The 13,788-nt window shown below is 38.3% G+C and overlaps 1 protein-coding gene across 2 annotated transcripts in view; it reads left to right on the forward strand.

Moving 5' to 3' along the window:
• DDX42 (DEAD-box helicase 42) overlaps positions 1-13,788 on the forward strand; it is a 38,982-nt gene that overhangs the window by 5,470 nt on the left and 19,724 nt on the right. The window contains exons 2-3 of one of the 2 annotated variants that reach the window (XM_027048077.2): positions 6,865-7,101; positions 9,364-9,514. In XM_027048077.2, coding sequence (XP_026903878.1) covers positions 6,881-7,101; positions 9,364-9,514 — 372 coding nt within the window. In that variant the 5' untranslated portion in view covers positions 6,865-6,880. Of the gene's footprint in view, positions 1-6,864; positions 7,102-9,363; positions 9,515-13,788 lie in introns of those variants that run through there. The other variant, XM_053212267.1, reaches the window with a different exon arrangement.

The raw sequence follows: 13,788 nt of genomic DNA on the forward strand, positions 1-13,788 counted from the left end.
CTGTTGTGAATTGTACTGCTAAGATCATGGTTCAGAGGGCACCTCAGTGGCTCAGTAGGTTAAGCATCTGACTTGATTTCAGCTCAGGTCATGACCTCACAGTCATGAGATTGAGCCCCACGTCAGGTCTGTGCTGGGTGTGGAGCTTGCTTGAGATTCTCTCTCCCTCTCCTTCTGCCCCTACCCCCCTTGCACTCTCCCATGCTCATTCTCTCTGTCTCTGTCAAAAAAAAAAAAAAAAAAAAAAATCATAGGTCAGATGTCTGTTCCTGCTTTCAGTTCTTTTGGGGATATTCCACCCAGAAGTGGAATTGCTGGATTATATGGTAGTTCTAGGATTCGTTTTTTGAAGAACCACCATGATGTTTTCCACAGTGGCTGAACCATTTTATGTTACCACCAGCACTATACAGGGTTCCAGTTTCTCCATATCCTTGCCAACACTTGTTATTTTCTGTTGTGTTGTTTGTTTTTGTTTTGTTTTTTAGTAGTCATCCTAAAGAGTATGAGGGGATGTGGTTTTCTTTTTTTTAAAAACGTTTATTTATTTTTGAGACAGAGAGCATGAACAGGGGAGGGGCAGAGAGAGAGGGAGACACAGAATCCGAAACAGGCTCCAGGCTCTGAGCTGTCAGCACAGAGCCCAACGCGGGGCTTGAACTCACGGCCCGGCCCGTGAGATCATGACCTGAGCCGAAGTCGGACACTTAAGCGACCAAGCCACCCAGGCGCCCCGGGGATGTGGTTTTCACTTACATTTCCCTTCACTAGGGATGAGCATCTTTTCATATGCTTATTGACCATTTATATATCTTCTTTGGCGAAATGTCTATTCAAGTACTTTGCCTATGTTTAACTTGGGTTATTTAGGATTTTTTGGTGGTTTGTTGTTTTTAAGGAAGTCTGAACTTTAACTGGGTGTGGAAGCCATGTGGTGATTTTACAGGGACTGAAGCTTGCAGGTGTTTTCATCTTGTCAATGTGAGAAGTGTTTAGGGAGGCAGAGGTGAAGTTTCAGAGCTGTTTGATAGGAGTTTGCCAGCTTGGTAGGAAGGATGTACCAGGCATATTATTATGTTATTATTATCCGAGAGGAGGCTTAGAAGCATGTGTATGTGTGCGTGTATGTTAAGACCAAATAAAGGGAGCTTTGAGAAGACCCACAAATAGCAGGACTATAGTTAATTTTTAAATCTCAGTATGTTTATTTCTTTCTTAACTCTCCACTAGATGTCTCTTCTCCAAACAATATTTGCTTAGAGAATGGAAATTAGTTTTAAAACAGAGGACGGTTCATCTTTTTCTTTTTTTTAAACATGCAACCAAATAGAGATTAGGTTAGCTGTCTTTTGCTTGTTGTATCAGTTATCCCTCAAACCTCTGATTGTCAAGGATCTGTAGTCATATACCTAGGTAGTAAAGCCTACATAGTTGAACAGGAAGAATTATTGTCAACACTAAGGAATTAATGGTACATTGAGGATGATTGGCTTAGATTTAATCAGGAAGGTTGGATGGCAGGGTTTGTAATAATGGAAGATGATGGTTTTCACAAATACTGGGGTGAATTTTGAAGAGCCTGAATGTATATTTATTCATCCAACAAAAAACAATGTTTTTAATGTTTATTTTGTTTTTGAGAGAGAGAGAGAGAGGGCAGGGAAGGGGCAGAGAGAGAGAGGAGGGAAAAAGAATCTGAAATAGGTTCCAGGCTCTGAGTTGTGAGCAAAGAGCCCAATCCAGGATCTACCACCAGATCACGGCATGAACTGAAGTTGGACACTTAACTGACTGAGCCACCCAGGCTCCCCTTCAAACATATTTCCATTAAAAAACAAACAAACATATTTCCATTGAAAATGGAACATTGGACATTTCTTTCTGCCTGTAAAATTTCTCTCCTCTTCCATGCCACTATTCTCTACTGTGCCCCCTTCCTCCTTTCCTTCTCAGGTTGCCACATGAGTTTCTTTTCCCCTGCCCATTCCTAACTGTTGATCAACCCTAACATTTGTCTTGTCCCTTTTCTCACTCTCTGTGCCCTCTCTCTGCTAGCTTATCTATACCAGTAACCTCAAATGCACGTGTCTTGTATCACATCTGTACTCCATCACAGACCCTTTTTGAAGTTATAGAAAGATGAAGTTAGCATTTTTCCTTAGCTCTCCCATCTCCTGTTCTGCCTGCTTCTCCAAGCATGGCTTTTCTAGGCTTCTATCTCTGTAAATGGCCCCACCATTCCCCCAATCTGTAAAAGCCAGACACTTCCAAACTTATTCTAGACCTTTCCTTGCTCCTTAGCTTCCACATCCACTTGTCACTCACCCGCCCCTATTGAACTTTCTCATAGACACTTAATAACTCAGATCCACCCCCTCCTTCTCCTTCCTTGTAGCCACTTCCTTAGTTCAGTACCATGTTACTTTACATCTGTATTTTTATGATAACCTCTTAGCCACTTTCCTTGCCTCCTACTTTTCATATTGTCTACCATTTAATCTTTCTTCAACACTGATCTGAAACATGTCCCCTGTTTGCTTAAAAGTAATGATTTCTTATAGCTGGTAAAGTACAGTTTTGTATATTTTTAGCATAGCAACATCTGGGCCCTGTCTGTCTTTCTGAATATGTGACCTACAACTTCCCTAGAAGTCTCACTGAACTCTAGCTGCACGGCACTATTTCCAGTTCTCCGTGGTACTACATACAGTTTCCTCAATCTAAAATGCCTTCCTCTCTTAAGAAACTAAAAACAGGGGTGCCTGGGTGTCTCAGTTGGTTAAGCATCTGACTTGGCTTCAACTCAGGTCATCAACTCCAGGTTTATGAGATTGAGCTCCACATCAGGTTCCTTGCTGACAGCACGGAGCCTGCTTGGGGTTCTTTCTCCCTCTCCCTCTCTCTTTGCTCCTCCCCCGAGTGCTCTCACCCTCTCTCTCAAAATAAACTTTAAAAAAAAAAAGGGGAGGGGGGAACCAAAAATAGAACCACTCTATAAGCCAAGAATTGCATTATTGTAGGTATTTACCCAAAGGTTACCAAAATACAGATTCGAAGGGGTACATGCACCTCAATGCTTATATAGCAGTATTATCAACAATAGCCAAACTATGGAGAGAGCCCAAATGTCCGTCAACTGATGAATGGATAAAGAAGATGTGGTGTGTATACATACAATGGAATATTACTCAGCCGTGAAACAGAATGAATTCTTGCCATTCGTAATGACATGGATGGAGCTAGAATGTGCTATGCCAAGTGAAATAATTCAGAGGACGATAAATACCATATGATTTCACTCGTGTGAATTTAAGAAACAAAACAGATGAACGTTTGTTGGGGGCGGGGAGAAGAGAGGGAAACAAACCACAAGAGACTCTTAATGATAAAAAACAAATTCTGGGTTGACGGAGGGATATGGGCTAGATGGGTGATGGGTACTAAGGCGGGGGCCTGTTGTGATAAGCACTGGGTGTTGTGTGTAACTGATGAACCACTGAATTCTCCTGAAACCAATATTGCACTATATGTGTTCCAACTAAAATAAAAAAAAAAAAAAAAAGCCCTCCTCTCACCCTTCTACCCTGGTCTAATGCCTCTTCAGATTTTAAAACTGAACACCAGCATCATCTCCAGAAAAGCTGAGTCTTCTCCATTCATCCTGGGATTAATACCTTCTTCCTGGGCCACGAGTGAATGCACTTCGTGCAGTACCTGTGCTACAGCACATCATGTTGGTTTATTAGCAACCACACCATGAACCCCTTGAAAATGGGACTGTATTTTTCATATGTAAATGCCCAGAACTTGGGGGCATCTGGGTGACTTGGTTGAGTGTCCGACTTGATTTTGGATCAGGTCATGATCTCCTGGTTCGTGGAATGGAGCCCCACGTCATGCTCTGTACTGACAGTGCGGAGTCTGCTTGGGGTTCTCTCTCTCTGTCTCTCTCTCTCTCTGTTCCTCCCTCATGTGTACTCTCTCTCAAAATAAATAGATTTAAATAAATAAAATAAATCCCCAGCACCTGGTACACTGCCTGACATTTCTCAGCAAGCTTTCAGTAAACCATTGAAAATTTCCCTGCTAGGAGATTGTTCATGTGATTCTTTTTTTTTTTTTTTTTTTTTTTTTAATGTTTATTTTTGAGGGAGAGAGAGACAGAGTGCAAGTTGGGGAGGGGCAGAGAAAGAGGGAGACACGGATTCTGAAGCAGGATCCACACTCTGAGCTGTCAGCACAGAGCCCGATGCAGGTGCTCAAACTTGTGAACCATGAGATCATGCTCTGAGCTGAAAGTCAGATGCTTAAACAACTGAGCCACCCTGGTGCCCCCATGTGATTCCTAAAATCTACCCAAACCTACAGAATGTTTTTTTTCATCCTTCCTTTGCTTACATTCTGATTTCTGTTGTTTATTAGCCCATTGCAATATTTTATATACATTAGGAAAAATGAGGTTAAAATTCAGATCCATCATTTTTGTTGTTTGGGAATAGCTCTTGTAAAGCCAGGTTCACAGATTGGTTAAACAACATTATCAGATACTAAAATTTTCTTGCTTATAAATATTGTAACTAAATTTCGTCCATCTGATTAGAATTATGTTGATTCTCCCTAAGGGATTCAAGAAGAAAGCAGTAGATGGTCTTAATTAAATTCAAGCGAACTAGTACTTATTAAGTACTTATTTTAGCCACGTGTAACTGTAATAAAAGGTCCAAAATTATTTTTTTAATGTTTTTTTTTTTAATTTTTTAACGTGTATTCATTATCGATAGACACAGGATGTGAGCAGGGGAGGGGTAGAGAGAGAGGGAGACACAGAATCTGAAGCAGGCTCCAGGCTCCGAGCTGTCAGCACAGAGCCTGACGCAGGGCTCGAACCCACAAACCGTGAGATCATGACCTGAGCCGAAGTTGGTTGCCCAACCGATAGAGCCACTCAGGCGCCCCTAATGTTTATTTTTTAAGGACAGAGAGAGTGTCAGCAGGGGAGGAGCAGAAGAGATGAGACATAGAATCCAAAGCAGGCTCCAGACTCTGAGCTGTCAGCATAGAGCCCGATGCTGGGCTCGAAGTCACAGATTGTAAGATCGTGACCTGAGCTGAAGTCAGACACTTAACTGATTAACTGACTGAGCCAACCAGGCACCCCAAAAGGTCTAAGATTATTAAAGACAGTCCCCCCCCCCAAAAAAAGGAAATTCCTTATTTGAAACTAAGGGTGGAGATTTACACAGCATAAATCAGATTTAATACTCAGTAGACTGGACTACGTGCTGTATAATAACAGTTCAAACAAAACTTACAAGGTGTATATGGGGAGGGGCATAGAACCAGAAAAGTAGAGCATATTGTTAATGGTCTTTTCAACAATGTCATCATAAAAAGCAGCTTTAGGAACTTTTTCCACATTGGCTTCAGAGTCCATTATAAACATTTTAATTTTTCCTGTTAATAGTAAACCTTAATACAAAGAAATAAGTAAAAATGGAATAACTGCTATTAAAATTTTGAGAAACAGCCCTCCAGCTATCTGTATATGTAACACATGCTTTTATATTGAGTTACATTGAACCATACCACCCACCTTGTTTCATGCTCTTATTTTACTCAGTGTGTATCAGGTACTTTTCCATAAATGTAAGTAGTAATTAAAATTTTAAAAAGTTAAAGTACATATTCCCTTTGGCTAAGCAATTGCATTTTGATTATTGATCCTGAAGAAATAATTATAGGTATGCACAAAGATAAGTGATAGTTTTCACAACATCATAAAACAGTAGTGGAGAGATGTATTGACATTTAAAGATTTTCATAGTGTATCTTTAGGTGAAGAAATTGGTAACTAAAACAATATAGTATGGTTTGTTTTTAAATTGTGTGTGTGTGTGTGTACACATAGTACAGAAAAAATAGCAAAGATATTAAAATTATGTGTCTAGGAGAGGAAATTTCAAGTAGTTTAAATTTTTGTTCCTTTTTGCTTTGTGGGTTTTCTGCTTTTCTATAAAACTTAGGTAGCTTCTGTTGTTAAAAAAAGTTTTTTGGAGCCAAGACTAATAAGATAATATAGCATTTTTTTAAATAGAGTATTGTTTTTAAACTGATTTGATTGATGCTCAGGAAATTTCGTTGTAATCCTTAACCATTGGCTAACTAGTACTTCAAGCAACAGATCAGTGAATCATGGTTTCTTCCTGGCTAGTGTTCTAGTGGGCATTGCTCAATTAATGTGTGGTTCATAAGTATCCTTCAGAGACAATTACATAGATACTATCTACAAATAACTAAATTAATCTTTTTAAGTTTCGATTCTTTCATTCTTCTTGGTATCATTACTGGAGAACAATCTTTGATTTTGTTACAACAAGCATTACATTATATTGTAATTATAGGTTGTTTTAGTCTCTTTTGGGGGGTGAGGATCATCTGTTTCCTGGTAGACAATAATATAAACTCCTGGGAATAAATATTAAGAGATTAAAGTCTTTTTCTGTTGGTACTTTTTGTTGCCAAACACAAGTACCTATCAGATCCCCAAAATATTTGTTACCTTGTGAGTATTTTTGGCAGCTTAAAGATGTTAAATTAGTGGTCAAATCATTTTGAAGAGGATGATATTAAATCTTGCATTCCTGTTTGGATTGTGATTCCAAAAAATGAACAACAGTTTTTTCAGTGTTTTAGAAAATATGACAGTTTGTTGAGGTTAGCATATTGCATAGCTGAAGTACAAAGTTAGAGTTTTCATCGAGAGGCAGAAGTTTAAAGATGTAGGTAGAAGTTGGAAGGGACATAAAACTCCGTGAGCTATTGATAAAAGTTGAATTTATTATTAATGTATCTTGTTCCTAACAGATAAGTCATTGACACCATGAATTGGAATAAAGGTGGTCCAGGCACCAAGAGGGGATTTGGCTTTGGAGGTTTTGCCATCAGTGCTGGAAAGAAGGAGGAACCCAAACTCCCACAACAGTCCCACAGTGCCTTTGGGGCAACCAGCTCTTCTTCCGGATTTGGAAAGTCAGCTCCACCACAGCTCCCTTCTTTCTACAAAATTGGATCTAAACGGGCCAACTTTGATGAAGAAAATGCGTAAGTGGTAATCCTGGTAATTGAGCAAAGGTTGGGCTTTGAGATACTCATTCCATCAACAGAAAGTGAGATGAAGAAACCCTTTGTTTCCCAAATAATAATAAGACCTCTTCAATTGCTTTTCCCACTGAATTGTGTTGTTCCTAATAAGTTAAATTGTTGAGTTTACTCATTTGTAAGGAACCTAATGCTTATGTGCTTGCTTATATCTTTCCTTGCTCCAAAAAAGATTTGAGGCCATTGAAACCTAAATATGACTGAAGAGTTTTAAATAATTCGTGTGGTTTTTGATGACCTTTACTGAAGTCTTTTATTGACCCCATATAAGTTTTTGTCACAGGCAGTTGTCACAGCTGGTAGAGAGACACATTTGGTCTCAACTCCCAAGTCTGAAAACTGTCAGGTTGCAACATCTTATGGTGGGAGAAAAATCTATTCAGATTTTTGCCAGCAGTTCACAGGAAACATATTTAACAATTATCTTTTTAAACTTGGTAAAGTGGTTGTTAATAAAGCTGGGGTTTAAAGGTTTGAACTCTTAATTCCTATAGATTATAAATTTTTTACTGACTCGAAGAAATCTCTCACTGCTATTATTTCCAACCTGGTTGTGACATGCTTGAGATTTTTCCTTTTTTAATTAAGAACTCAAGATGGGAATTTTTCAAGTACACAGCGGTGTCTTTAAAAACTGGTTTGTTGGGGCGACTGGGTGGCGCAGTCGGTTAAGTGTCCGACTTCAGCCAGGTCACGATCTCGCGGTCCGTGAGTTCGAGCCCCGCGTCGGGCTCTTGGCTGATGGCTCAGAGCCTGGAGCCTGTTTCCGATTCTGTGTCTCCCTCTCTCTCTGCCCCTCCCCCGTTCATGCTCTGTCTCTCTCTGTCCCAAAAATAAGTAAAAAACGTTGAAGAAAAAAAAAAATAAAACTGGTTTGTTGCGGGGCGCCTGGGTGGCTCAGTCGGTTAAGCGTCCGACTTCAGCCCAGGAGATGATCTCACAATCTGTGAGTTCGAGCCCCGCGTCAGGCTCTGTGCTGTCAGTTCAGAACCTGGAGCCTTCTTCGGATTCTGTGTCTCCCTCTCTCTCTGCCCCTCCCCCACTCACACTCTGTCTCAAAATATGAATAAACGTTAAAAAAAAAAAAAGTAAAAAAAAACTGGTATGTGGCAGGAATACAGAAGTAGATGTTTAAGACTTAGAAAAGTCAAGGATCATTATTCTAAAGAGCATTTTACCAGTTCAAGGATACTTTTTCATTAGTTAAATGAAACCTATATAAATGAATATGCGTGTGTGTGTATAGCACATAACCGTTGTTAGAGCTTTTAAGATAATTCCTGCAAAAACCTGAAATGCTTTAAAATTTTAAACTGCAATGGTTATTTATTTAATATTTGGTTGTATTACTATTTAATTTTGAGGTTAAATGTAAACATTGTTTTTGTTGTGTTTTAGTTTATAAAGAGCTATAGAGAAGGATACTTTTCCAGACCTTGAAGTTGTTTTTCTGAATACTTAAGTATGGGGAATGATTTCAGATTAAGCATTTATTTATTTATTTTGAGGGAGAGAGTGCACGTATGCGTGCATGAGTAGGGGAAGGGCAGGAAAAGGGAGAATCTCAGCCAGGCTCCGTGTTGTCAGCACAGAGCCCACATGGGACTTAAACTCACAAAACAGTGAGGTCATGACCTGAGCCAGAATCAGGAGTCCAACACTCAACCGACTGAGCCACCCAGGTGTCCCTGAGCATATATTTTTAACTGTAAGTGTTCTGTCCTCAGAAAGTAGCCCAACATTTCTGAAGTCCCTACCTAGCCTTGTGAATATATTGCTAAAATGTTTTTGAAGGATTATATTTAAAAAAAACACTAGATTTTTAACATTTCATACAAAAGTAACTTTTTCCATAGCACCAACTCTAATATTTGATATATCTGTTCAACAATGATATACTAAATTTGTACTGAAAACTCATCCCTTTTAACAGAACTAGAATGTGATTTGAATAGACGCTAGAAATGGGAGAATTTGGTGTGACTATTCCCCCCCCCTTTTTTTTTCTCAGTATTAGAATTTTGTATGTATTAAACAATAATAATTAGGTTGTTTGCTAAAGCCTGGAGATCTCTAATTTAACATGTAGAGTTCAGATCTTTTAATAGTAACCTACATATACCATAGTAAAAATTTCTGTTGAACAAAGGATCCACAACCCCAAAGCAAACACTCCCTTTATTAATTGTGCATTTTAATTTTCAGATATTTTGAAGATGAGGAAGAAGACTCTAGCAATGTTGATTTGCCTTATATTCCTGCTGAAAACTCACCTACCCGCCAGCAGTTCCATTCCAAGCCACCAGATTCTGACAGCGATGATGATCCCTTGGAGGCATTCATGGCTGAAGTGGAGGCAAGTATCGAGGCTGTTTTGTTAGAAGTTGCAGCAGTTAGAAAGATACCAAATTAACCTAGTTATTCAGTCATTCAGCATTTGCTTTCTGACCCTTTTTGGGGAGGATTTTGCTCTCCTACTCTATAGTTTCTTAAACATACATCCACATGCCCTGTAGCATTTTCAGAGATGATCAATGCCTAAAAATTTGAACTGTGACCCTTGAACAACGGTAGCTCAAGATTTGTATGTGTGTAAGTTTTAATATTTCTTTGTATATTCTTAAATGGAATGAACATTATTTCATTCAGTGTCAATTTATGTAAGGCAGTTAAACTTCTAAGGAACTTGCTAAAATTATGAATTCTGTATTCTGTACCTTTTTTTTATTAAAAAAAAATTTTTTTTAACGTTTATTTATTTTTGAGACAGAGAGAGACAGAGCATGAACAGGGGAGGGTCAGAGAGAGGGAGACACAGAATCTGAAGCAGGCTTCAAGCTCTGAGCTGTCAGCACAGAGCTGGATGCGGGGCTCGAACTCACAAACCATGAGATTATGACCTGAGCCTAAGTCGACCGCTTAACCGACTGAGCCACCCAGGCGCCCCTGTGTATTCTGCACTTTTAATGTTTATTTTTTAATATCAGCATCTATGACCTCCCTGTAGAAATTGAAATTTGTAACCACTTCCTTCTTAAAACTCTTCTCACTAGGCTTTAGTGATTTTGCATTTTGTCCTTTTTCTCCATTTCTCTGACTTTTGTATTTATTTACTTTTTATTATGAAAAATTTCAAACGCATGTAAGTAGAATAATGAGCTCCCATGTACCCTTCACCCTGCTTTATCAGTAAGCAACTTTTGGCCCATGTTGTGTTATCTAGCCCTCTCTTTTAGATTATTTTAAAGTAAATCTCAGACGTACCATTTCATCCATTTGTATTTTTGCACCTCTATAACACTTAAAAAACATAACTACCATATCATACCAAGAAAAATCATTACATATCTCTCTGTTGTCTGTTACTGTTATTAAGATCCTCTTCCAGTTTCTCAGATATGATTATTGTTACAGTTCTCTATGTCGATTTGCTATTTTCACTCTTTATACATCCTAGTGACCTCATCCACTTCTAAAACTTAACTTCTGTGTGAATAATTCATGCCTTTAGTTCCACAGTCTCTCTTTGGTTTCAGCTCTGTTTTTCTAAAACATATTGGCCATTTTTACATGGATGGTGTCCCCCTGGCATCTTTTTCTTCCTCAACCAGATCTTTGTCTTATATATTCCTCTTAATGCCAGATAATCAAACATGTTCATGACTTCATTTAATACTCAAAATAACAATAGGGATTGGCAGAAAAGAATACATAGAAATGTAATTTTTTAACTAAGAAGATTATAAATTGAACCCTATGGTAATTCAGAGCCCTTGTCCTAAATCTCATTGGTGCTTTGTGGTAGAGCTGGGACCATATTTTTTCTTGCTTAGTAGTCCTGAGAACCTAGCTCTTTCCAGTAAATCATGCTACCTTTCCCCTCCTTTGGCAAGTTCTGTTCATCTTTGTAGTATTTTTTGTGTCTGTTCCTTTCTGCTTCCACTACAGTCAGTGTGCTTTACACTTTCATTACCTCTTGCCTGATCTAAATTTTCTCCCTGTTTTAGGCTTTCTGTTCTCCCATTTATGTGGTATACAAAAACAGAGTAATTAGACTAAAGCATGTTGCTTATGGTGTTATTCCTCTTACTTAAAAACTGTCACTTCATTGCTTATGAAATAAAGTCTTTCCAGGTTTCTCAGTTACTTGTAACCTAAGTTTTAAGCCAGATCTCCTCTCTAAGAAAAGAGGGAAGAGAGAATCCAATATAGATATTTTTGTTTGGCCTAGATACTGCTTTTTAAACATGTGGGCCAGAATTTTTAAGATCAGGAGATTTTGTCTAAAAGTGCAGACTCTTGAAAAGTGGACACTGGCAGTATTAAGCCTGCATTTTGCATGGCAAAAATAGGCTTGTGCTGAGCAAATGGTTGCCTCCTTTAGATAGGGCTCACTTTTTCTGGTTCACCTTAGTTCTATCCGTCTGTTTTATCTTCCTGACTTTGAGGCTGCCACTTAGAACTGTTTATCATCACACTCATGTTGTAGTTTTCTTACGGTGGAGAAATATTTTTCTGAGCTTAGGTCTCTTGTCAAATATCAGAAAATAAAAGACTCAGGGCCATGTGATTGATACAGGAAAAATTAGAGCTTGCTTCTTTAGAATATTCCTGCTTGTTAAAATGCAAACAAAGCATGTCTATACCTAAAGAAAAAAAAACTTTTCTTATCCTGGTTTACTTCCTACCGATTGTCAGATTGGTACCCATTACTCAGTTTCCCAACTTTGATTTAGAATAACCCCAATTACTTGCCTCTTAAAGAATATGCACTTTATAAGTAGCTAAGCCGGAATCAGTTCCAAATCTCATATTCTTTTCTGCTGTGTCATTCTGTATCTGAGTTCTTGTAGTACTGTATTTCTGCCATAACACTTACCAGAACTATTCAGAACTTTCACGTGCTTTGCAACATGGTAACAATTTAGTAAGTATGTTAAGCTGTTCTCTCTGCAAGTAAAGGCAATAAAGTTTGTCATGTTTGGGGTGTCTTATATGCATATGTATCTTTCTCCCCCCTCTATCTTCTTGACGTACGGACATTCCCAAAGGGCTGTTTCTCATTATATCTTGCAATCCCTAATGGTGAATAAGTAAAATCATTTCTTGATTTTCTCAGTTTTAATTCAGATTTAAATTTTTAGTAACGCAAGTTGGTGTAACCCTTTTTGAGTGGAAGTATCCAAGAATGTCCCAGTTTCTCCTGTTTGGCATTTCAAGTAGTTGAAGCTGTAGGAGGGTAAATCTTTTTGACATGGCATCATTCTCCTGGGTGTTTTTTGGGATAGTGTCGGAAAGGGTTTTGCTGATTTTAGGATAGAGAGACTGGATATTGTCTGATCTTGGAGAGAGTGTTGTTGCCACAATATTGCATTAATCCTTGATCTCAGGTATATTCTGTTCTGGAAAGTGTAAACTTTTCTAGTGTTTGAACTCACAATGAAGATGTATTTTTAGCAAGTGTTTCAAAAAAAAAGATTCATGTGGGCTTAAAAAAATATGTCCTGTGTTTGTGGCCCTTTCCTTATGTTACATTATGTCATTTTCACTTCAGTTACAGTCTTGAGTATAGTGTATGTCTGTCTCAGTTCCTTAAAAAGTAGATTTGTTTGTATGTAGTATTTCATTTTAGAATAACTCCTCTTTATCGGGAACATTTGATTAGATAGAACACCTGACCATGCTAGGTTATAGTTAGTGACAGTTTTTTAAATCACAGAAATCAGAAAAACTTGCTTTGTAACAAGAAACAATAGTGCAAGGATGTGTTTAACCTTGGGGAAAATTACTTAATTCTTCTGACCTTGATTTTCACATGTATAAAACAGGGAATTAGATCAGTGATTATCACTTTGCTGTATACAAGACTTGCCTGTGAAAAAATGTGAAGTACATGCATTTATTTAACTCTATCTCCAAGGATTCTGATTTGGTAGGTTCAGAGCAGTGTTTTCCCAACCTCAGGACTTTGGCATTTGGGGTTTGCTAATTTGTTATGGGGGCCGTCCTGTGTATTGTAGGATGTTTATCAGTATCTGTGGCCTTTACCCACTAGATACTGGTAACAACCCCCCCTGTTTCCCACTCCCTCCACCCAGAAGCAACCAGAAATGTCTCCAGACATTGCCAAATGGTGAGAACAATTTTTCCAAAGTCAGATCCAGAAATTTGCTTTTTATTTATTTATTTTTTTTACTAACTCCATTGGTAGTTTGATGTAAAAGGTCTTAAGCTATGCTTTGAGAAAGGCTAATTTGCCTGAATTTAAGGCATTTTACAGCCACAATTCATTTTTTTAAAGAGTAACCAATCAAGGAATTTTTTTCTAATTTTTCCATGTATGCAATGCAGTCCGTATATAACCAAGATTTTAGAACATTTCTCTTTGAAAAAATAATTGTTAGGCGCCTAGATGGCTCAGTTGGTTAAGAGTCTGACTTTTGATTTCAGCTCAAGTCAAGCTCTCAGAGTTTGTGAGTTTAAGCCCCACATCGAGCTCTGCACTGACAGCGCAGAGCCTGCTTGGGATTCTCTCTCTCTCTCTTTCTCTCTCTCTCTGCCCCTCCCCTGCTTTCTGTCTTTCAAAATAAATAAATATTTTAAAAATTGTCAAAAGTGCACTTTGATTGC

This window comes from Acinonyx jubatus, chromosome E1, assembly GCF_027475565.1.
Source record: "Acinonyx jubatus isolate Ajub_Pintada_27869175 chromosome E1, VMU_Ajub_asm_v1.0, whole genome shotgun sequence".
In the NCBI taxonomy this organism is placed as follows: Eukaryota; Metazoa; Chordata; class Mammalia; order Carnivora; family Felidae; genus Acinonyx; species Acinonyx jubatus.